The 25,534-nt window shown below is 43.8% G+C and overlaps 1 protein-coding gene across 1 annotated transcript; it reads right to left on the minus strand.

Moving 5' to 3' along the window:
* Window positions 1-599: 599 nt before the first annotated feature.
* On the minus strand, window positions 600-25,534 carry RNF24 (ring finger protein 24). Its single transcript, XM_036748094.1, has 5 exons — window positions 25,392-25,534; window positions 19,195-19,237; window positions 16,835-16,876; window positions 4,996-5,075; window positions 600-3,822 (listed from the first exon to the last, which is right to left on the minus strand). Exons 1-5 carry the CDS (start codon window positions 25,532-25,534, stop codon window positions 3,684-3,686), a joined length of 447 nt encoding a protein of 148 aa, XP_036603989.1. The 3' UTR covers window positions 600-3,683.

A 25,534-nucleotide genomic window follows, 5' to 3' on the forward strand; every position in this document is an offset into this window, starting at 1 on the left:
TCACTTGTTTGTTTATTCATTATCCCTAAACACCTCCCAGCAGGTAGCCTTTCTACCTTCAACACGTCTGAGGAAGTAAAAAATGCAACAGACTCTGCTATGGAAATGACTCCATAACAGGAAGCAGAGCAGCTAAGAAAGCCGGGAAGGCCTGTGCTGCCTTCCAGGCCTGGAATCCAAGCACCCTGGTTTCTGTGTTCTATCCCTGAATCCCAATGAATACGACAGATTCCAGTTCAGCAGCTGGAGAAGGTAAATGAATGGCCAGCAAAGTGTCTTTCTAATGACCCAGGAGCCTGCTGATATAGTCCAACTTTTCAGCTTCCTTCTTCACATTTCAGTTAAGAGCACAAAAATCACCTTTCAGCAAGTGAGCAAAGGTCCCCAAACATCTAAACAAACAGCTCAGCTCTCCCTGGCTCTTCACCAAGGGAGAGTGAAAGATCAGGTGGTACCAGAGACTTTATCAGGGCTTTCGGCTTGATGCAAGTATCAAAGGGATTTCTTCCTCATTCCTTCTTTCTCTGTCTTGGATTTAATACTGGTGTTAAATCTGTAACTACAAATAACTGAACAGTTCTGTATTGTTTTGGCCAGAGTTCAAGGAATACACAAACACAGCCCATTTGATGTTTACATCAGTGAAGAATCAGGCTGGGAAAGAGCAAAGAATCCAGCTGGTGAAGGTCTTTCAAGGCCCTGTTGGCTTGGTCGAGGGGATCTCTCCAGGCCCTCCCGGAGGGCATGGACTCTGTGGAATCTATACCTCTGTTATTGATTGGGTCAGGGTCACTGGATTCATAAGACTTAAGAGACTGAGAGATGTGACTGGCTTTTGGCATGGTGTCTTTATATTATGTTAGAGGAGCTGATGACTAAGTAGAATGAAAAGCACAGATTTCTGTAATTCCCCAACTCAATTCTACCAATCAACTTCTCTTTTAATCTTAGTGCACACTGCATATTAACAAGGGTCAAGATGGATTTGTGGTGCCAGCTTCGACTTTCTGCTTAGAAACTAACTACATATCCACAGCGTAGATGTGAGATGGACATCTGTGACACCAAGTTCAGATACTTTCTGATCTGCAAATACTAAGACATTTGGGTTTTGCTGCTTTGGCCTTCAGTGGACAGGAGTTCAGTTGGTATTACATAGTAAACATCTGAACAAGCTTGCAGTTGAAAATAGTATTCAGGATATTGGACTAAAATGTTTTGCCCTTAAAAAATAAAGTCACTTGGTGAGGTCCCCCAGCCAATGAAGCAGGGTAGTCAGACAGCATGCCCCAAAGGATGCAGTTCCATAGACAGCTGGGGTGGAAGAAACCACTTTGGAGGGGAAGGAGAAGCCCAAGCTAAAAGCTTCACCAGGCCCCAGATTTTTGATTTCTATTTTGATTGTAGTCCTATGTGGAAGAAATGGCACTTACTCCAAAGCAGTTCCATGTTCCTGGAAAATTCTAGGATCTGGCTGTAAACAATATAACTGATCTGTAAAGATCCAGAGACAAGCCAAACCTTCTCTCTTGACATTGGTCGCTAAAAATATTTTACTGTAAACCTGTTTCATCAAAGCTCAGGCAAATCTATTGGTTTCCCAACATTTAACGACTGCCACAAATACAGAACAAGGAAAGACATTCTACGTCAGAGGGGAGGTGGGAGTGCTTGTAACTCATATCCTTTCCATTACTGGCTCAGGAAACAAGCATGGAGCTGAACAAGTGAAAGCTCTAATATGAAAACAAGCTTCACTTCCACTACCTTGTTAAGGAAACAGTACAGCTTGCGATAACACAGGCCATATGTAGGAAACGATCACGGCTCTCCAGGGCAGCAGTTTCTAAAGCGAACTCAGCCTTCAATGTTTTTTCAAGCTAATAATAATTTTCCTTCTCTAACCTCTTAACCACTTCAATCAACTGAATCCTCCCTTTTTTATCTCTAATGGATGGTGGGGATTGGGGTACAAAGTTTGAAGCACTTGAAGATGAAATCTTCCTTTTAGTTCAATCTTGCACCTGCCATTTCCAAAGTGAAAAGGCCCCACACCCACAGGTGGGAGACATCTTAAAGGCATAGCAGCCTATGTGGACATGAAGAGGGCAGTCAGGAAATTATGCCAAGCAGGTAGGATGGATTCTGGAAAATAGCTAATTAGATCATTTGCTTCTTTATGAGAATTAATTTACAAAATTTCTGGCATCCCCAAGTATCAGATGCTTTTGAATCACTTTCTACAAAAGTTTGTGAGTGCTGAGGAGAAAAAAGCCATCAAGGTTCTTCTATAAATATGCTTTAAACTGTTCCAGATCCAAGTACAACTAAACACACAACCAATGGGTCCTTAACCCTGTGCTGCTGAAGACAATATTTACAAGTTCAAATATTTTTTTAAATACTGAGTGTCCCCTCCATGGGATGTTTTAAGTACAATGCCTTGGAACTAACTTGAAACTCAACAACAGACATTTTGTTCTAATAACAAGAGATGGAGAGAGGAGATACAAGAAGCAAAGGGTAGAACTGGGGCTGAATAGAAAGGTTTTTGGAGAACAGAAGGAAGGAAAACGTTGTGGGATCAACATTCCTCACTTTGCCAGGTTGGCTCAGCCGGTCTTGGGTATGTGGTTCTTTTAAGGGTGCTGATTTTCAGGGGAGTTTGTGTCCAATCTGACTACACGGTCATTGGTATATCCATTGGCGGTCCAGCCCATGAACGATGTGTGATTATGACCCACTTTGAGTCATTCGGGGTAACGATGACCCAGTCCAGAAGCTCCCTCATCCACCTGGGTCTCCTGGCTCCCACCGTCACTTCTGAAGATGTCTGGTTACTCAGTTCTGGCAGGCTGGAAGTGCTGATGAGAACATGAATATTTCTGTCCAGGCCTATTCTTTATCTGTTTCATATTATTTGATGCCTGGAGGTTGAACAGATGCAAAAATCCAGTGTGAAGTGCTACAGAACATAGAGTCACAAATTCCTTTTGCCCTTGCTTCATGTTGCATATGCCATGTTTCCAGGTGAAAATGCACCCTGCCCACTGGGCGTGAGGCCCACAGATGCTCATGATTTTTCATTAGAACCACAGGATTCCAAGAAAGCCTCCCTCAAGGAACAGAATGTCAGTGAGCCTCGAGCTGGTACCGCTGGCCTCACCAACCACTGGTTCATCATGAGGTAACTGTTGGCTGACTTGGCTCGGGGACCACAGGAAGCATTCTGCTGCTACAAAGTTTCATGCATAGCCTACACATGTCTTTGCCCAGGGGTTGGGGGGCAAGTCTCCAGGGCTCAGCCCATACTCCTTTCTATCACACTTACCATCATCCACTCTTGCTTAGCAAAGCCAAACTCTACTTGGACATAAGTGCTTGGGCTACACGTAGGGTGACAAAGCTCACAGGTGACCCTCCTGAAACCAGTGCTCTCTGACACCCACATCTGCAGGCTCAGGCACTGCTGGGCCCTTGGCGCCAGGGCATCTGGTGGTCGCAGAGGGTTCTGGTGGTGACGAGATCCAAACATCTGGGCTCCAAGCTCATCAAGGAGCTTATTGGGAGACATAGGGATCACTGGTGCATCACTGCAGGAAGCGGCCAATTCAGAGACTGGAGAATCTCTGCCTGGGGTTCATTCTGATATCGTGTGTGCAAGAGTCTATTCACTGGAAGAGCTATACTATGTTCTCTGCTCCAGGGAGGGGTCCCTGTGGGGGACCATGGTCCTGCTTACTGTGCAGTTGGGCCAACTGTAGAACAGGCATGTTGCAGAGGGGGCACACTTTGCGAACCTCCAACCACTTAATGAGGCACCTGGCAAGTTAAAGACAAAGAAGGAAGGGGGGCATCAGTCACCTGTCATCATGCCAAGGAGCTCACTGCCCATTTCTGGAGGGGGTCTTTGCCTTGATGTCCAGGTGACCCCCTTCAGAATCCAGACATTTCTTCCTTACAGTGTTTACATTGAAGAGAACAATGAACAATGTATGAGTCTTGGCTTATTGGAATTCGACAGGTAACAACCCAACCTCAGCAGCGCTGAAGTTGAGCTTGTCTCTGCCAAAGAGCAGGACTTCTCAGGGCTGCAGTTTGGGGTCAAGGTCAGCTCCCTACATTCCCTGTGGCTTCCCCAGTGATAGGCCCAGGACTGCTCCATCACACAGACAGTAAGTGAGGCACCTTCCCTGGACCTCTTCTGGTGAAAGTCCATACTCTGTGGGTGGTGTTCTTTGTCAACATTACTTAAAGGGATATGCAGTCTTGGAAGGTGGGAAAGTAGGAGAATTAACTCTTCTTACAGAAAAATGGAGCAAATACAATTTTATTAGGACTAATAAAAGGGACCTCTGGGAGATGCTTCCAGGAAAGAAAGGGGGTAGCAAGAAAATTATTCTTTCTTGCCAAGCACAAACTCCAGATTCTTCTTTAAAATCATATTATGTAGCATACTCTGACTATAAGATTATTTTAGGAGATATGACCTCAAAATGGAAAGCTCCAGCGACACGGTTTTTTGCTGGTCTGGCTCCAAGCAGGGCAGAGGCATTGGTGGCTGGATTGATTACCTGCTCCTGGAGACTAGCCAACACATGCTTGCCGTCCACTCTCATACTAGAAGCTTGACTTTGTACTCTAATTGGGAGGAATACTATGAGCTGGGAATCTTTCCTTTCCAAGTGCAAGAGATAATCAACGAAAACAAAAGTCTTGTTACTAGAGGCAAGACGGAGTGAGCTGGTCAGTCTTCCAATGCCCACCTTATTCTCCATTAAGATGGTTCTAATAGTAAATGAGTTTCCTGGGATTTAGTAAACACAGCTCAGATTAAAAGGGGGCAACCTGTGTCTGATCTTGGCCAAGGCCTTTAGTGTGGAAGGGACACAGATAGGCATCCCAGGACCTTCATTTCCAATGGAACAACAGTCTATCCTGTCACCAATGTAAGCTGGTAAATGTAGCATGGCATTGAGATAGCTCCATACTTACTTCCTGTGGAAGGCGTGCTTACACGGACAGATCCCCAACTCATCTTTGGGTTTGAAATCTTCTAAACAAACTGCGCAGATCTGAAAGAAACATTCCTGAGTGAGAGGAATCTATTGCTAGAAACACTCCAGCGTGTGAAACAGCCAAGCCCAGGCCAGGGGTGATGTGATACCCTCAAGGGCCTCACACCTGTTGGAGCTCATCACGTCTCCTTCACATGTGACCATCTTTCAAACAGGGTGGTTGTTTTGGGAAAGCAAAGCAAAACCCCAGACACCCACAGGTCAGCGAACACAACATCCAGGAGATGGCTCAGAGCTGTATTCTTTGATGTGTCTGGCCTGCTCATGCGTACCTAGAGAGGTCGTGGCTAGGATGTTCATATGCCACAGCTTAACTACAGGGAGACCCAGAAACAAGGAGCACCCCCTCTTGGCTCCTGAAAGCGTGATTCTGTGAACATTGGCGAAGCACTTTACAGATGCGTGATTTGATTCTCACAATGATCTGGTGAGGTGTAGGTACTCCTGTTTTTCTATTGAGGAAACTGAGGCAGACTAGTAAGATGGGGAAACTGAGGCAGACTAGTAAGTGTCTAAAACCAGATTTGAACTCAGGCCTTCCTGACTCCAGGCCCAGTGCTTGGGCACTATGGTGCCAACTGCTAATTTATACAGTCTTCAATTGAGATACATTGTGATTAAGGCAGTTTTGAAAACATGAAAAAGGTAATGGAAAAGCCAAACTGTCTGGACCACTAGCTGCCTTCTCAGCAAGTCTATGGCATTCTCTTGGGATAACCTTGAGGGTCAGGCTCTCTGATGGGGAAGTAAAGAGCCAGGCTCTGTCACCTGCGACTGTGGCCCCTGGTGAAGCCACCTTTTTACACTTCCATTTCCTCACCAGGGGCACTCAGGGGCGTAAGAGATGGTGCTACATAAATACACTGAGGAGAAAAGCTAAGTGTGCCAATCTGACCCACACCATCCCCAATCCCCCTCCTCGGACCCCTTAGTTCAGCTTCTCGCCCCACTGGGGAAGGCAGCCAAGAAGCCCCAGCAGAGAACTTCTAAATTTACATGCCAACTTTCCACTGAAGATTATCCGAGAGCCTTGCATGGAAGGGCTCCTCTGCAGGCCAGTGGCACCTCTCTGCAGCGGGCACGGGGGATGCAATGGAGGGCAGGCTGGCTGAGGCCACAGGAGCATGTGCTATTTTAAGACAGCATGTGAGGTTTACAGGGTTCATGGGAAAAGGCTGCTCATGCAGAAGGGACATGGACTCGGTCTCTCCTTTCTGCTGCTTCTGCTGCGACATGGAAACTATAAACAACATGTCAGCCTGTAGTAAAATGCTATTTATAACACTGGCCACTCCAGCTTGGCATCACTCAAGGGCTGTCAGCACCTATTTTCATTTGACATTTAAAAAACCCCAATGTATTTGAAAAAGTTGCTGAATTAATGCTCAGGAAAGCTCCCACCAAGTGAGGCCTGGCTACCATGAAAATGGGAGGTTTCTGCAGAAGTATGTGTTTCAGGAAGAGGCAACATCCTGGGTTGTGCCCAGCAGGGGCTGAGGCTCTCCTCTCTGTGGGTCAGGACTGGCCCCAAAGCTCAACTGCGAGGTCAGGAAAGAGGCCCAGGCCTCTAAAAATAGTGTTCGCGTGCAAGGGTCAAATCTTCAGCCACACATGCTGCTGCTTTTTCATGCCAGGGCTTTTCAGAGTAAGCGAGGCTTTCATGTTCTGGATAAACCCTAACCACTCTGCTGTCTGAAGGCCTACAGCCCCAGAGGGATGCTATGGAGAGGCTCACATCATAGACCAGGAAGAGGTACTGATAACTACATTCTCCTTACATACCCTGAAACATGTTAGGAAGTGTGAGTGCTTGGATATACCTTCCATGAATGAGGTAGCTGACTTCAGAGTCAGAGGACCTGGATTCAAATCCTACCTCTCTCTTGTGACCTGTGTGACCTTGGACAAGTCATTCACCAGGCCTCAGTTTCTTTATCTGTAAAGTGAGGAGTACTGGATTAGATAGTTCCCGAGTCCCTTCCAATTCTAGAGCTATGATCATGTGAAACTGGGTGGAGGGGGAGGATATGAATGGAAGGCGAGGAATGAGATCAAAGATGTCCAGCTTCTAATTGAGGCATCCACTCGACGGCTTCCCCAAGCCCTGATCACACCAGCAACATGTTTGCTACCAAAGAGGATTTTAAGTTTCTGGGGGTAAAAGCATAAATCTTTTTTAACTTCAGGTTTTCTTCTTGTTCTTTGGGTACACTCCGGCTCACCTTAATCCTGATTTATGATAATAACAGTACCCTTTCCAACTGAAAAGAAAGGGAGAGAACCTTCCTAATCCCTTGTTATATTTACAGGACGTGGCATGGCACCTATGACATCACTGCTCTAGAAAATTCCCAGATGAAGAATTTCCTTCCCCAACGCAGGCCCTTTCTCTGCAGCTCAGAGCCCTCAGAGGTGAAGAGACTTTCCCAGACTCACAGCCAGGATGGATCAGAGGCAGGGCATAAACCTTTCCAGGCGGCCTCCACTGTACATGTATGGACATGTATGTATGTATGTATGTGTACACGGGACTACTGACATATAGACTAATCCTTTTATAAAACTGACAACAATTTTGTTAGTTATTTCCTGTGAGAAAACGTTACTTCAGATGGGTCAAACGACAGCTATTACTAACCCTAATTTTTTGTTGACTGGGATGCTAAGGTGTGGGGAGATTCAGAGACCTGCCCCAACATCGGAATGAATCCATCCACACTCTACGCACACCTGGAGGAGTTCTGGTTCCTCAACTAGTTCTTTGTCCCTAAAACCCAAGTCTCCCAAACACTCAGATGTTCTCTAGGGATCCTTCCTTTGCTGCCTCTGGCCTGTGAGAGGGGGCAAAGGGCTTCTAAAGCACCCCTGTGGGGCTTCAGTCCCAGACCTAACACAGGGTTAGTTTCCTCCTGACCCTGGAGCATGTACAACTTCCCTCCTTTAGGACTCATGTCAGGCCCACAGCTGCTGAAGTGACAGGGTCCCAGGGTCATAGATGGGAACTGGAACAGGCCAGCTAAGGGAACTGAGGCACAGTCCAAAAGAGTCGGTGCCAGAGGCATGCGCTCTGACTCCAGGCTCAGTCCACATTTAAGTAGATCACAAGGTGCAAGGTTTAAATGAAATGTTTATTATTCACTCAGTTTGTATTCCCCAACTGATCTTCCCCTTGAAGAATTTAAACAACTTCTGATCAGAAAGGCTTCCTCTAGTAACACTCCCAAACTCCCAAACAGCGTTAGACAGCGTTCACACGCCTAACACAAGTAAAGCAAGGGGTGGTGGGCTTCATCAAAGATGACCCCACAGGCTTATAAATGCTGCTTCCGATATAAATGTATTCTTAACCAATACAAGTCTTTCCCAATGACTATGACAAGATGAAAGTCTGTGTGTGCAGTCAACGTCAACACAGCATGTGTCTACTACAGACGACAGGTTTCCAATGACATCCCAGTGTCCTTATTCCTCTTGGGTATGGCCATTGGTTCCACCCTCTGCTGGCCTAGACAGCTCAAGTCCAGTCCCCCTGAGGACTTCCAGTGCGGCTGGTCCCTCACAGAGGGGACAGCATTGGTGCTAATGGTCCTTCGGCTGCCAGCATGGCCAGACCCAGGTCTTCCTGGCTTTGAGGCCAGCCCCATGGCATGCTGTCTTCCCACTTCCCACTCTCATGTGTACAGCTTTTTAAAGTTTACTCAATGTTGCCCCGGGCAAACTGGCCTTCATGCAATCCCTCACATGCTATCTGGCATTTCCCATTATTTTTGTGCCTGAACGAGGATTTGAACCCAGGTCTTCCAGACTTCGAGGATCTCTCCCCTTTGGCAGGTGAGGGATACATTTCAGAGTTGGAAAGGACTTTAGCAGCCAGTTCTAAGCCAGACATGAAGGAATCCCCACGATATCACACCTGACAAGTGGTCATCCAGACTCTGCTTGAAGGCCTGCAGGCCTAGAGGGGGAGCTCAGTGCACTTTGAGATAACTCTCAGAGGGTGCAAGTTTTCCCTGACATCAAGTTGAAATGTACCCTTATGCAACTTCTACCTGCTCCTTCTGGGTCAACAGATATTTATTAAATGCCAGGTATTGTGTTAAGTGCTGGGGATACAAAAAAGTCCAAAAACATTCCCTGCCCTCGAGGAGCTCATGATCCAATGGTGGAGACAACGTGTAAACAAATCTATACAAAGCAAGCTATATATAAGATAACTAGGAAAGAATTAACAGAAGGAGGGGGGAGGCTTCCTGCAGAAGGTGGAATTTTAGGTAGTACTCCAGGGAGGACAGTCGGTAGAGCAGAGGAGGGAGAGCATTCCAGGCCTGGGGGACAGATAGAGAAAATGCCCAGGGTGAGAGATGGTGGGTCTTGTTTGTGGAATGGCCGGGAGACCCATGTCACTGGATCAAAGCAGATGTACTGGGGAGTACGGTGTAAGAGGACTGGAAAGGTAGAAGGGGGCTGGGTTCTAAAGGGTTTCAAACCCCAAACAGAGGGGGGGCAGTGTGTGACATGATGAGACCTACACCTTAAAACATCACTTTGGCTGCTGAATGGTGCAAGAATTGAAGTGGGGGGGGGAGACTTGAAGGAGCCAGACCCTTTTAACAGTCTGGGCATGAGGTGATGAGGGTCTGCACAGGGAAGGGGCAGGATAAGAGGAGAGAAGGGAACATATTTGAGAGATGTTGAACGGGTGAAATCAACAGGCACTGGTAACAGCTTGGACATGGACAGGGGTGGTGGGGGGAGATAGTGAGGAGCCTGGGATGCCTCCCAGATTGTTAGCCTGGGGCATTGGGAGGATGGCGGTACCTTCTACAGTTATAGGGGAGGTAGGAGGGGGAAGGGTTAGTGAGAAAGATAATGTCTGCTTTGGACAACTATGGGTCATTCAAGTCTGAGATGTCCAAGATGTCCGAAAGGCAGTTGGGAATGGAGAGTAAAGGCAAATGTGACTTCTCCCAACAATGTGGGCTTTACAATGCTCAGGGACAGCTTTTACGTCCCACTGTGTCACTTTGATTTCAGGCTGATGTGCCCAAGTCCTCCAACCAACCCTCTCAGGTTGTGGACTCGAGTTCTCTCCCCATGCCGGTGTTTTCTGGATGCCCTCCAGCTTTTCAATGGCCTTCTTTAACAGAGGCCCCTGAACTGAATGCAGCCCTCCAGGTGAGGTCTGATAAGGTGAGGAAACAGTAGGACAGTCACCTGCCTCTTTCCGGAAGCTCTGCCTCTCTTGATTCAGACCAAGATCGAGTATGCTTTCTTGGCCACCTGTGGAGCTTGTAGTCCACTAAAACCTCTAGATCTTTTTCAGAATTCTTAACTAACCATGTCTCCATCTTATGGTTATGAAGTTGATTTTTTGTGCCCAAGTATAAAACTTGACATCTAATGCCACCGAACTTCATTTTCTTGCACGCACATCATGCTTCTGCTTGTCAGAATGCATGGTATTAGTTCTCCCTCCCAGCTCTGTGTCTCTGCCAACATGAGAATCGTAACACCTGTGCTTTTATCCAAGTCACTGATAACAGTGTCAGGCTGCACAGGGGGGCCAGCGCAGATCCTTGGTCTGCCCCCCTTGGAGACGTCCTGTCATGGGGTCATTGAACCATTAACAGGGACTCCAGAGTCTGGCCAACCAACCCATTTTGAATCCAGCTGACTGTATTACCATCTTGGATCCATATTTTCCAATCTTCTTCAAAAGAAAAGCATAAGATACTTTCTCAAACTTTTGCTGAAGTTGAGGTGATACACAGCATTCCACTTGTCTGATTAAGCTTAATAATTCTGTCAAAAAGGGAGATGAGCTGAGTTTTTCCTGAACTCTTCTCGATGAAGCCAAGCTGGGCTGTGTAACCACTAATTCCCTTTCTGGGTGTTCACCAGCCATCTCCTTAATGAAATGCTCAAAGGCAATCAGTAGAAAATATTAGTGAAAAATGAAAATGTGGGCATAGACGAGAACCCAGAAAAAGCCTAGGTAACTGTGCACTAGATGCCACAGAACTGCATTCTAAACAGACTGTCCTTGTGAGCCAAATGGAGTAAAGGCGGCTCTCCTCTGCCCTGGGGCTGAAGTCACCTGATGACTCTCAGACTCAGACATTTCAGAACTGTGGTTTAGCTGCTTACTGGTTTCAGTATCAATATTAAAACAACATTCAATGTGTAACTATTTTGCTCAGTTGGTAAGCATTTAATCAGCCACAGGGTGCCAAGCACTGTTCAAGGCATTGTTTTGTTAAGCTACAGGAATGCACAAAGAAAAACACTTTGGTACAAGACCCCTGCCACCAAGAAATCCAATGAGAATGGAGCCAAGGGAAGTCAAGAAGCTGCACAATGGTCCCTGGGAAGAGACTGTAAAGCAAGGGTGGTTTTTCTCTGCTAGGGCTTCAAGTTCTGAGTCATAGATGGGTCAGCAGCATCAGTAGGGCAAAGGAAAGGGGGGTGTAGTTGGCAGGCAGAAGGCAATGGAAGGCAGATCCTGAGCAGGATCCGGGGCACAGCACTAGGCGCTGTAAGAAACAAGCCTCTTGGCGTTCCTAGAGAACCTGGGGACTGCCTAAGTCTGAAATCACAGCTTGTAACTCAGTCTCAAAGAGGGCTCCAACATCACACGCAGGCAAAGGTCAGTGCAGTGTTCAGACCCGGATGGGTTCTACCCAGCATTAGGTCTGAGGTTCTGGAGATGACTGTGCAAGAAGAGCTCTTGGAGAAAGGAATCTGGGTAAAGGAAAAGGCAACTTCAGAGTTCACATGACTAAGTTTAGGTGACTCAGGAAGGACTGGGTTCAAATCCTGCTTCTGACACCTACTGGTTATGTGATGCCAGGCCCTGAAAGCTCTCTAAAAATAGAAACTGCGGAAGAATCAGCCATCTGTGCTAGGAGGGAAAGTTCCCCCTCCCCACCCCAGAACTTCTTACCATAACGAAAATCACAGGTCTGACCCCACCCCAAAATACAAACCCCCAAAACATCCTGAAGATAATCCCGCCACTTTGTAATAACTCTTTTAAAGTCCAAACCCCATTGTAAAGTTATAAAACTCACTCATGTCATCTGGACTGCCCATTTTATAAGCTGCATTATCAAATTAACTGTCTCCAAATGTTATTTCACTTATCTTTACAAACATGAAGTTGTGGTCAAAATTGTATCATAAATAGGTTATCTTAAAAAAACTCAACCCAACAAGCCAGGAGCTTTTGTATGACCCCTCCCTCAGCCCATATATCCAGTCAGTTGCCAAATCTTGGCTCGAATTCCCCATGATCTCTGCCACGCGCCCCCTCCTCTCAATTTGTATGGCCCACCCGCCTGGCTCAAGCCCTTGTCACTCCTCCCCTGGACTATCATAATCGTCCCCTACTTGGCTTCCCCGGTTCAGGTCTCCCCCTCGCTAATCCTTCTTCCCCACAATTGCCAAAGTGATCCAACAAGCCTCCCCTACCCTAGAATATGCTCCAGCGGCTCCTCGTTGCTTCTTGGGATAAAATACAAGCTCTTGGGTGTCTTTGAAGCTCTTCACAACCTGATCTGGAGCTGCCCTTCATGGATTTGAGGCTAGTCTCGCAGACTTGTCACTCACCGATCCTTACACCTGATGTTCCGTCTCCTGTCTCATGTCTCTGACCGACTGCCCCTCAGGCCTGACATGACATGCCCTGCCCACTCACCTCCACTCACCTCAATCCTCCCAGGTGCTACCGCCTCTCCACAAAAACTACCCCATAGTCACTTCCAGGTGCTCGGTCCACGTGCCTTTTCCCCCAACGGGCCGGATGGAAACTCCTGGAGTGTGGAGACCATTTGGATTCCGTTCGTCCTCAACTCCTTCCAAGGCCAGAATTGGGCCTCTCTGGCCATTCTTCAAGCCATGCAGCAGCCTCTAGCCTCTTTCTCCTCCCTTCTTACTTTTTTCTGTGCTGTCTTCCCTATTAGAATGTCAGCTTCTTGAGGGCAGGGGTTACTGTGCTTGCATTTTTGCACCTCAGACACTTGGCAGAGTACCTGGCACAATCATTTATTCATTCATTCTACGTGGAGCCTGACGCATAATTGACCCTCAAGAAATAACCATCAATTGCATTTTACAAAGTTAAACAATTCAGTTGAACACAGACTACAAGCATTTGAATAGAACATGTAAATTCTTTACATTCATTTAACGATTCACTTCAACAAGCATTCACTGACCGTCCATCATGGGCCAGGTGCCCGCGTCTTGCTAAGACAAGTCCCTGCCCTCTGAGCCCAGACACCACAGTGTGGAAACAACACCCTGTACCCAGCTAAGGCTATACAAGACACGCTCAAGCTGGTCCAAAAGGCCTATGATTTCTTTGACTCAACGATGCAGATCAGAACCCTGCTATGGGACTCTTGCCCATGTTCTGCCCAGTGGTCACTGCAGATCATTCATCTAACTAGAAACTTCCTTGCTTTCTCCTGACATCAGGAGGAGACCGGTGGAGTTTTCTGGCTATCCACTGGCCCCCCCTCCCTCTTGTCATGTGACCAGTTCAACTGCTCACTGTTCTTTGGAGTTTCTCATTGGTTCCTTCCATTACCTTGTGCAGGATACTCACTGGGTTTTTGGAGGTAGTGTGTACCATGTCCCACTGCCACACAGGCAATACTAGTAAAATGTCAGGGTTGAATAGAAGAACTTGGTTTTGTAAGCAGCTTGGGGTCAGCTGCTATCTCCTTCCTCTTCATTGTCTGTCGGTATGGTCTGTCCTAGATACATAAACCATCTGGGCAATAGACATTCTTCATCCATTTGTTCTGTTCTGTAGGGAGGGACAGGTCAAATTCCTCTGAGGGCTCACAGATCTCTTCTAAGAGGATCTGCAATGTCCGGGGGCCAAAATGTCATCTGCAAACACCCACACGGGTTATCACTCAGCATCCCTCGGAAGAGCTAACAACAGAAGAAGCCCGTGAATGACTCTTACATGAGATGAGGCACAAAACAGTGAGATGCGAGCTTACTGAAGGTATTCACCTCCACTGTGGAGGAGATCCAGTGCAGCACGGCAGCAAGCCTGAGGCAGGAGTCCTTGCCGGGGATGAAGTCCTCAAGATAGAGAACACAGGCAGCATAAACACAAAGTACTTTCTGGAGCTGAGGGAGAGTGCATGCCACTGGGAAATCAGAGAAGGCTTCCTACAGGAGGTGGCACCAGAGCTGTGCTTTGAAGGAAGCTAATGAGTTACAGATTTTAAAAAAAATATGATGTTGGAATCTCCTAACTTCTATGATTTCAGAGGTAGTACTGAGACATTTAGGATCAAACAAGTAATGGGCAGGGATTTTCTAGCTAGTAGAAGGACACAAACTGGTTTGCTGAAAAGCAACCCTAGCTTGTCCTGTACAACCGTTTCTTGATGACTGGTCATTGCCTGGGTGTGTTTTCATTCCATCAGGTGACACGGCCCTCCATGGAATGCCAGGTGACTGAAATCAGTTTATTCATTCCCTTCTCTTTCTTTTTAATATTTTCAGTTCTGAATTCTCTCCTCCTTCAGCCCCCTACCCAACCCATTAAGAAGGCAAAAAATATGACATCTATTATACAGAAGAAGTCACGCAAAACATTTCCATGTTAGCTGTGTTGCAGAAGAAAAAACAAACAAAACACCAAAGTGAAAGAAAACGTGCTTCGGTCTGTACCCAGAATTCATCAGCTCCTTTCCTGGAAGTGGACAGTGTTTTTCATCCTGGATCATTTGGAATTGTCACAGATCACTGCATCGATCAGAATAGCGAAGTCATTCACAGCTGATCATCAGGTAACGTTGTTATTGTGTACGTTGTTCTCCTGCTTCTGCTCACTTCGCTTTGCATCAGCTCATACGAGTCTTCCCAGGTTTTTCTGAGAGCATCCTGCTTGTCATTTCTTATAGCACCACAGTATTCCAAATCAATCACGTGTCACAACTTGTTCAGTTATTCCCCAATTGACTGGTAGCCCCTCAATTTCCAATTCTTTGCCACCACAAAAAGGAGTTGCTAGAAATATTTTTGTACAAATAAGCCCTTGTCCTTTTTCTTTGATCTCTTCAGGATACAGTCTTAATAGTGGTGTTGCTGGGTCAGAGGATATGCGCAGTTTGATAGCCCTTTGGGCGCAGCTTCAAATTGTTCTCCAGAACGGCGGGTTCAGTTCACCAATCCACCAACAGCACATCAGTGTCCCAATGCTCTCACATCCCCTCCAACATCTGTCATTTCCCTTTTGATGTTAGCTAATCTGAGAGGTGTGAATCTGCATTTCTCCGATCAGTAGAGATTTCCAGTATTTTTTCATATGACAACCGATAGCTTTGATTTCTGCTTCTGAAGACTGCCTGTTCGGATCCTTTGACCATTTGTCAATTGGAGAATTTACCTTTCTCTTTCTCATTGGCTCTTCTCTTAGCCATCTCTCTCTTCCATTCTCTTTCCCCTTATTTACTTTTTGATCCATCTTGCTTCCAAACCAGTAACATTTGGTTATGAAATAATGGGAAAATAGCAAGACGTGTACAGTAGAAAAAGTTAGAAATCCCCCTGTGATTCACGCCAGTTAGGGTGATGAGAAAGCCGTACCAAATGCTTTAGCGCCGAGCCTGGCACATAGGAAACGCTTAATGTTGACTGACTGAAATGCTTTCTCTGGTGCTATTATATTCCCCAGGGGCTCTCTGTTAATATAAAATAATTTATCTCAAAGGAGATAACACACTCACCAGAAGTATCTAGTGACCACCTTTGATAATTTTGGAATTGTGCAAACTGGGCTTTTAAAATCAGTTGTTTATCTGAATACGCCTGCATTACAACGATGGGCAGGAGAGCGCAGAGTTCTGGGAAAATGACAAGGACAAGAACGACGGTGATGATGATGATGACAGTGACAGGTCACGTCTCTGCGACATCTTAAGGTTTGCAAATAACTTTCCAGATGTCACTTCGCAGTAATCCTGAGAGGCGGGCGCTAGCATTATCCCCATTTTGGGGCCACAGATGTTGCATGATCTGTCCAGCCAGTGTCTGACTCAGGGCATCCTGACAGGGCATTGTACTACTTGGCTGCCTAACTTTCCGTTATGAGAGAAGTAAGTTATGCTCTATAGTGTTTACACAGGGAAGAAAGCTACTACTTTGTGTTTTTAAAAAGATCTCTGGTATAATAAGCATAGAGAAAATCCTCAGCTGTTACCCGTCTTGAACACAAATCAGTCAACTTCACAAAGTTCTTTAGTTGAGTGCATCATCATGCTATCTCCTGAGGGACCAAGGATTTAAAGCAGATGTAGAATACAGGAGTGACAGGAATTCCTCTGTGTATTGAGTAGTTGGACTGTAATGCTAATAAGTTTAAGCCTGAGGATTCCCTCGTGGGCCAGCTGACCTCTCTCTGTTCCATGGCCACCAAATCCATCCCTTTGTGTAGGTCCGCCACCCCAACATTTGTCTTTGCTCATAAGCAGCCACAGGCAAAACTGCACAAAGGAATCGCTACCAAACCATGAGAAGCCTGAGAAGAGATCTGAGTTCAGCTCTGGCTCCCAGTGAAGGTACTGGCCCTCGAGGACACCTCCCCCAAATTGTCTAATGCTTTCTCAGAGGCAAGTCAGGGGACCCGGCTGTCTGAAGCCATTAGAGACTGCCATTCATGCCACCAGAACAGGGCTCTGTTTAAAACAAGAATGCTCATTGTTAACTGCCACGTTAGATTCACTACTCACCTCATGCAAATTCAGTTCTTTAACTTTTTCTTTTAATATAACCTGAAAAACAAAAGCTGAAGTTTTTATGCTGATCTGTTTATGTTTTCAGACCTTGTTGTTCTTCTATTTATAAGTTTTTAACAGCTTTTCTTCTGTACAGGTAGGTCATTCCTCTGGAAGTTTAAAGTTTATCAGAATTTTTTGTTTGAAATGAACTCACATGGTATTTTGATTAATTACTTTATGAGTCATGTTTAGAGACCCTTTGCCCAGTCCTAAGACAATTTAATGCTCTGTTTGATCAAAAAAATTAATCTGAATGCTTCTCTAACTGGAGGATATATAAAAGGGACAACAGTTAAAAGGAATGTCAAAATGATGAAGTCCTTTCTACCTGCAAGAAGCCAAAAGAGAAGGGCAGAGTAAGTTCAGGAAGGACGTCTTCCGGGGTAAAACTGGTTTTATGTTTTAGGAATGAAAATTCAATTTCAAACAAAAAAGCAAGGAAGTCACGTTTAAGAATAAGAATTCTAGAACTGAGGTAGATCTCTTCCCTGTTCCCAGCACAGAAGCAAAATGACTTTTGTGCTAAGTCACATGAAAAAAGTAATCCTTCCATCCTCCCATTCTCTGCCTTCAGACTGTGCTCATGTTCCAGCAGTCTATCACTGAACTCGCCCTCAAGGCCAAGTTTACTTTCCCCTTTGGAGGCAGTTTTGCTTTCTGACTTAGCCAGGGGCCGGTTTCACTTTCTAGCTGAGCCTGCCCACATATGGTTGGTGTGTGGATGTTCCAGCCATACAGGAGGAGGCAAACCAAATGCAATGTCTGTGTTGTCTTACTCACCAAAGGTAAAGGGCAACCAGTCCTAAATGAAACAGTTCAGCTACTGAAGTCTCTCTTAATGTTTCTTGCACTTTCTGCCTTTTAACTGCTCATTTATGAGACAAGAAAAGTTGTGAACTCAAAATGGCTATTTCTGAAGAACCCTTAAGAGAATGGGTGATGGCATAAGAGACTTGCTCAAAGGCAAAAGTGCTTTTTGGGTTTACTTGGCCAAATTTGGTGATCACCATTAACACAGAAAATTGAGAACTACTGGATTTCTTGGGGCTTGGGGCTCATTTGGACAGGTCATCACTAACACACTTCCGTTTAGTGTTTGGCTAGGTCACTTCACTGGCAAGTGATACATATGGGGATAAATGGGTGTGGCATCTGAGAAGACAGCACTCCTACCAGGAGATGCTACACTGAAATCAAAGCCAAAACTATGGTTTATTGAATGGATACTAGCAAAATTGCCATTTAAAAGTCTGGGGCGTTTTAACTCCAAACGGAGAAGCTTCTAGGGTGATTATGATCAATGCAAACCACAGAGTCCGCATTAAGTAGCTTCAGCTCTCATCCTTTGCCCTGCTTTCCTTAACGGGATGCCTAACAACTCTTTATGGTGCTGATATCTACTCACAAAATCAGAAAATGCTGTGCCATGTAAAAATCCAGGCGAATGCTAGTCAATTCACTCTTGGATGACAGAGACTTAAAGCAGCATTTATATACTTCCTTGCAAATAACTTCAAAAGGATTTAAAGGCAGATACTGATCCATATGCATTAGATTTGGGGGTGATCATAAAATAGGAAGATTATGAAGAAGCAGTTTATTGGGATAGCTGAATACTGTAACAAATGATATTGTGTGGCCTTTATAAATCATTCGATAAAAATGTTTTCAGATTAGATCTAAAATGTACCTACATAAAATTAACAGCTATAGGTGAGTAGTTTCTTGGTTTATTCATACTTTCTTCAACTCCTCTTGCTTTTAACCCAAACTTTCCACATTTAACTATTCTCATTACAGATATTCACATCTGTTTGAAATGTATATTTTTATTGTCAGATTCAAATTTATGGAACATCTACAAATGGCAACAGTAAAAAAAATTAAACGCAGGAACAATGGATTCCTTACCTTTAACAGAAAAGAAAGCTCACTCCAATTGGCACAACAATTTTTTTTATCCTAAGCTGTGGTAAATTTCCTGTCATGTCACTATGTTAGGCTTAGTTTTCAGTCGCCTCAAAGTTCTAGGTAAAAAGGCTTGGCCTGGATATATTTATTCCTAACTGTGGCCTAAAACTTCAATGCTAAAAGAAATAAAAGTAATCAATCGACAGGCTTTACAAGGGGCTTACTCCATGGAAGCCTCGGCCTCGACCTCAGTGCTGAGCGCTGGAAGAGAGAAGCCCAATGACTTTCTATAGTTTCAGTGAAGACAGCACAGTCACCAGCAGCAGTTCAGAGGATTGGCTCTCCTTCTTAAGGAAGAAATCAAATGAAAGAAAAGACACAAACTACTTTTATTATCTTACCTGTTTGTATGCATAAAATTCTTTGTGGGCCTGGTGTCTTAGCCTAAAAGAAAACAGGAAGAAGGTGAGACTTCTCCATGTCTCGAATTACAAAAAACAAAACACGCACTGTGCTAAATGTGGGGGAAACAAACCCCCAAAGCAAGATAGTCCCTACTCCTAAGAAACTGACCCTGTAAGTGGGAAAGACAACACAAAGAAAAGATTTCAGTTTCAGGGCCTATGGAAAGGTTCAAGGCCCTTTGGGTATATTAGCAGGGGTCAGATGGCAGTGCCTCAGGGTCTGGAGGGCATAATGGCAGTGCAGATTAGAAGGCTCAGAAGACCTTTGGACAGAGCAGCAAGCAAGGCAGATGGCAAGGCTTGGTAGACCTCTATCTCACTGGATGTATTGCTCCAGTAATGACCCCCAGCTCCTCCGAGCAATGTGGGCAGCCAGGTCTCTCCTCCAGGATCTAGGATGGGGTCTGGACAAAAGGAGGGCAAAGGGGAAGGGCGTGCCTACTGGTGGTTCTTCTATGCGACAGAAAAAAGTTGGGACTGTTCCTTGTAACAAAGACATAATCTTCAGTGGCTCACTACTGATTCTTGAGTAAAGTTCAAATACCTTTGACTATCACTCAGGGCTTTCTATAACTTGATCCCACCCTGCCTATCAATACCATTACAGCCTGACTTCATATTCCTCCCGCTACACTCTCCAGCCAATGGATAGTTCTTTGCCCACAGAACACACACTACATTCATTTTCTGTACCCTGGATCACCCTATCGTTGCTTTCAAATTTGGCTAAAAATGTCCCCAATCCAGAAAGCCTCCCCGACTGATTTCACACAACCGACTGCCCCTTTACGGAGAATGAGCGCCCGAGAGACTCCATTTATTGGCTCTGACGTGCTGTAAATACTCTAGCTGTTTTGTGAACATGTCTCTTATATCAACCTGACTGCAGGTTCAATGTAGAGCTTTTCTGTGTTCCTTGACAATTTTCTAAAAGTATAAGATCCACACCAGATTCCTGAAATTCCATATGTGGGGAGTCGAGTCCCAAACACACCAACCTGACTATAAGTTTACCAAGAGAGCACGCTGGAGAAGTGAGGCTCCCAGCTGAGAAGCTCCCTCACTAGAGTCTTGGCTCTGCTACCTACTAGGAGTGCAGCTTTGGTGTGGTGGCCTGACCCAGATCCTTAGTAGTCATGGGACCCTCTGAAGCTCAGTTTCCTTAGGGAGTACAATATTTGTATTATGTACATGATTGTTAGGAGGAAATTTCTTTGTAAATCTTAATATTGCATAAATATGAATCATCATCATTTTTATTAGTTGTATGGCCTGAGGCAAATGACTTCCTCTCTCTGGGTCTCAGTTTCCTCATCTGTAAAACGAAACAGTTGAACTAAAAGGTCTTTATGATTCCTTGTAGCTGCAATATCCAGTGAATCCTGAAATGCACTATTGAAAGAAATTGTTCTGTAAGGCAAAGGCTCATTTTGGAATCCAAATAGTCACTCTTTAATGGGCTGGTTTGGCCTGCATTTCTGGAGACTGGATTTCCTTAAAGTAAAGATGTATCTGTACTACTGTGACTTACGATGGTCAGCACCTAGCACTGGCTTCATTGGAATTACATCACCCTCTCACCTCAACAAGTATTTTAGGAAATGCTTGTGGAGTTAGAGACAATGAAATTTACTTAGTAGGATAAGAATCAAAAATGATAAATAAATACATTTAAATTAGATTTAAAATTTTTACCACACAATGTTTTTTTCCGGGAAAAATGGTGAACAGATTGATAAGCCCCAAAATCCTGAATTCAGCTTTTACCCTAAATACATTTTATTCTAAGTATAGTTTGTATTTCATGGGTAATGACAAGCCAAATATATGTAACTTCACATGTAAGCTTTTAGCTAAAATGGAACTTTTTGTACAATGTGCTACTAAGTTTTCTTTAAAAAAGAAAAAAGGATAAGAAAAGTGTTTCATTTTTTAAAAGTCTGCAAACCGCTAAGATTTATTTCAGGAATCAAGGTAATAAGCTATAAAGGGGAAAAAAAGGAAAAAAACTTTTGCTACATTGAATTCCTAACTCCCCCCCTTTATAATCATTAAACTGGTGGCAAGAACCACAACCTAAAAATGCAGCATCTCTAATCATAATCTCAATGAACCTACTGATAGTAGCTTCCTCCAGGGGGATCTGAAGCTGCTCACACCTGCCTTCTAAAAAAGTGACATCTTTTATGCAAGAAAGTTGCTGAATGGATAAACTGTAGCTTTACTAACATTACATTTTTCCTCTTCTAAATGTGGATCTTTCAGGGTTGTGAAATCTTGAAAATACACTGATCACAAGGGGTCATAGATTTAGATCTGGAAGAGACCTCAGAAGCAAGCCAAGCCAATTCATTTTACAGGTGAGGATATCAGGGCCAAAGACACATAGGTATAGTAAGGGGCAGGGCTGGGTTTTAGAACTGAGATCCATGATTCTGAATGACTTGCCTCTCCAAAACTCTCTTAATGCTCAAAGAATTTATTTAAAAGCAAATAGTCAATGTTCATGTATTCAGTAATAGCTATATTATTTCCCGAAGTTATTTCCATTTATGAGGTGCCAAAGATTTTACAGGGATGAATAAAACTGCCAGTCTCAAGGTCAGAACACTGAAAATTAAAGTGCTAGCTGAGCAGGCCTTCATCACATAAATGCTATGGCAAACCATATTTATTTCCAGACCATAACTCTTCATGTAATAACATTTAAAAAATCTAACAATCCCCCTGAGCTTTCAGACGTAATGTTTGACACACCACCAAGTAAGAAATAGCTTTTTTCTAGCTTGAAGATTTCATATAATTTTTGTTTACTGCCCATAAATAGAAACACAGTTTTTCTAATAATGAAAAAACATGAATATGAAACCACAAAATTTCCCCAAACACTCACATATTCCTTAATAGACAACTGAAATTTCTGTATTCCATTAAAACTATAAGATATTGCATTTTAGCTCTCCAGACTGACGTGTCATTTGTTTCTTTTAAATTTAGAATCTGAAAGGCTAAAAAGGAATAAAACCTCCAGTTTCTACATAACTGAAAAATTAAAAATATCAACTAACCTACATATGTAATGCGTTTAATTTGTAGAATAAAAAAATTATCCATGTGTACAATCTGATTTTATTCCTCTGGTTATGTTTTCATAGTAAATGAATAAAATTGTTTGTTTTTCTTTTTCCTTTGTTGGCTCATTAAAAAAATATCCAATGAAGTACACCGCCATCACATAAATCCATGCTTTCAAGAACTTACATAGAAGAGACCGGTAGATGTTATTAGGATTTTTCCACTCTTTTAATAAGATTAAGGGCTTAGTGGGTTTTTAAAATAATCAACAGCCTATAATAGGGCCTTATACATTTTGGAGTGAAGTTAAATATTTTATTCTCCTAAGCCTCACTTAATAATTGTTTCCTTTTCCTTATGCTTCATGAGAAATTTATTCTGTCATCTTTATTAACAGTTTTGATTTTAAACATTAAATTGGCAAACTGCCCACAATCTACACACTGCCATTTATAACATATATTGCTTTTGACTGCAGTGGTCCTGAAAGTAGTTCTATTTAAATGATCACAAAACCTTAGCTGTAAGGGATCTCGGGGGCCATCTGGTTCAAACTGTATTCAACTGTATCCCACAAGCATCATCTAATCTTTCCGTGAAGGCCACTAAAGAAAGGAGCTAAAGAAAGGTGACCTTGGAAGGAGTAGTTTCAGTCAACAGTTAAGGAAGGAAGCTGGACAGCAAGAGGGAGGTGACAAAGTATAGATGGCTTTTTCTAGGAGGCTGGTTGCAAAAGGAAGAAATGCAGGACAAATGTCCCCTTCCCTCTACTCAAACAGTCAGTCTATAATTTCAGGCCTTTCCCCACTCCAAGTCCATCCTCCTAAATGACAAAATGATTTTCCTAAAAGGTACAGGCCTGGTCATAGATTCCTCTTCTGCCGCCGCTGAATATATTCTTTTGTCATTCAGTTGTTTTAGTTGTGTCTGACTCTTTGTGACCCTATTTGGGGTTTTCTTGGCAGAGACACTGGAGTAGTTTTCCATTTGCTTCTCCATCATATTTTACAGATGAGAAACTGAGGCAAACAAGGTTAAGTGACTTGCCCAGGGTCACACAGCTAGTAAGTGCCTGAGGCTGGATTTGAACTCAGGGAGATGAGTTTTCTTGTTCTCCAGACCTGGTGCTCTATCCACTGCAGTGCCACCTAGCTGCTCCTTACCCCCCTATTATCTCTAGGAGAAAATCCAAACTGTTCTGGCTGGCCCCATCCTGTCTCTTCCATTTCCTTAGATACTATTCCCCTCCATGAAATTTATGGTTCTGCTCTAAGGGCCTGATTGATGTTCCTCATACATGAAGCTGTATTGCCTGTCTCTCATTCTATCTTTCCTAAACCCATTCTTCCGCTGACCTCCTGGTGACCTCCACTCCCTGTTCTTTCCCAGGCCATTCTGCAGACACTAGCTCTCCTCTACTCCCTTCCCTAACTAATGCCCCTGGTGAAACAGGCATCCCACTCTGTGCTAGCCTTGTTCCCTTATGCTGTCGCTGCCCATGCCTTGCCAAGCCCCAACCTTGGATTACTCCTACCATGCACTCACTACCCTTGTTTTATCTGCTTGCTAGTGAATTAAGCTGGAGAAAAGCAAAAAACTGTGTTGCCTGGACTCATTACAGATTAGGTTTACACGTATCACTCCAGAACAAGGCGCCACAGCCTGGAGAAACCTCCAGATACTTTTCAAACTGTTTTGTAGCCATGACTCCCCCATCTTGTACTTATGAAGTTAATTTTGACACCCTGAAAGACTTTATGGTTATACCTATTACACTTCATTTTATTAGATTCAGATCAATGGTCCAGCCTGTCATGATGTTGCTGGAGACGTGTTAGCAGTCTCTACCAGCTTTGGGTAATCAAATTGTTTTGAGGCCTCGTCCATGTGATGGCTTACAACTTCTGTGTCATGCAGTTTTCAGAAACACTGTTTTGCAATAAACTCAATTACGACCCAATTTGTGAACTATACTAAAGAAACCTGGAAAAACAAGGGTTCTACCAAAAATGGGTTTAAAAACCACAAAGGATCTTCTCTCGGCACAGCTACAATTAACTTTGGAAAAATACAACACAGTTACATCTATAGTCAAGGCCTAAAAATTCATTTAGAGAGGGGTTTATGTGTAATTAGAACTTGAGAGGGCAGCAACTAACTTACTACACACAGCTTCTAATCAAGTATTTTTGTGATTTTCTCTGTATGGTATGAACTGTTACCAGAAAAGCCCAAATTGTACCATTGATTCTTTGGTTTTGAACCATCAAAGAGTGCTAGTCAGCCCTAAGAAGGACCCACAAGAACCCACTGAGTGTTAGAATAAATTATTATCAAAGCAATTTTATAGTGATTTTTTCCCTCCATCCCAAGCTACGATTAAACAAATATTAATTGTATGGTTATTTAATAACATGTGGATCATTTTTCACTCCTACCACAAAAAGCTCTTTTCACTCATTACACTTTAATGGTGTCATATATTCTCGCTCTTGGATTTGGAAATTAGGACTCACTTTTTATTTTAAGCCAGGGCACCAGGGTGAAACAACTGAATGAAATTCAAAACTAGACATAACTAAGTTGTAGCTGGTGCTGCAGAAAGGACAATGTCTACGTGGTATCCAGCGGCTTATAATTAGCGAGAGATCTGTCGAAAACACTCAATCTGTCAGGCAAGAAATCAAAACATTAAATATTTTAGAGAAAAGAAACGTGATTTTTGAGGTGCACCACGCAGTTCCAGAAGTTCTGGATCTCTGACAATATCCCGCATTCCTGCACAGTGATTCTGTGTAACTCTCAATTATCATATGAAGACTGTAGGTAATTTGAAACTTGTGGGAATGGATCTCCCTGTCTCTAACAGGAATATCATATAAAAGACCACTTAATCCTTCAATACAACTGAACTGCTAGATGGAAAACACTGGTGACCAAATATCAATTCTGAAAATGTGTTACTTCTATCTATAAAAAGGTTTCACTTAAAAGTGTATTTATTTTATTGCTTAAAATAGGATGAAATGCCATGGAAAGGAAGCACAAAGTTGATTTACCTGATTAAGTAGCAACAGAAGAGTAAACTAAGTATGAAGACAAAAATTGCAGTGCCAAAAACCACAATGTATATGTTGAGAGGCAGATTCTGGAACCCGATGTTAGGCATTCTGAAACTGTAATGCTGGAAATCGGAGCTCAT

Source organism: Trichosurus vulpecula, chromosome 3 (genome assembly GCF_011100635.1).
Source record: "Trichosurus vulpecula isolate mTriVul1 chromosome 3, mTriVul1.pri, whole genome shotgun sequence".
NCBI lineage: Eukaryota > Metazoa > Chordata > Mammalia > Diprotodontia > Phalangeridae > Trichosurus > Trichosurus vulpecula.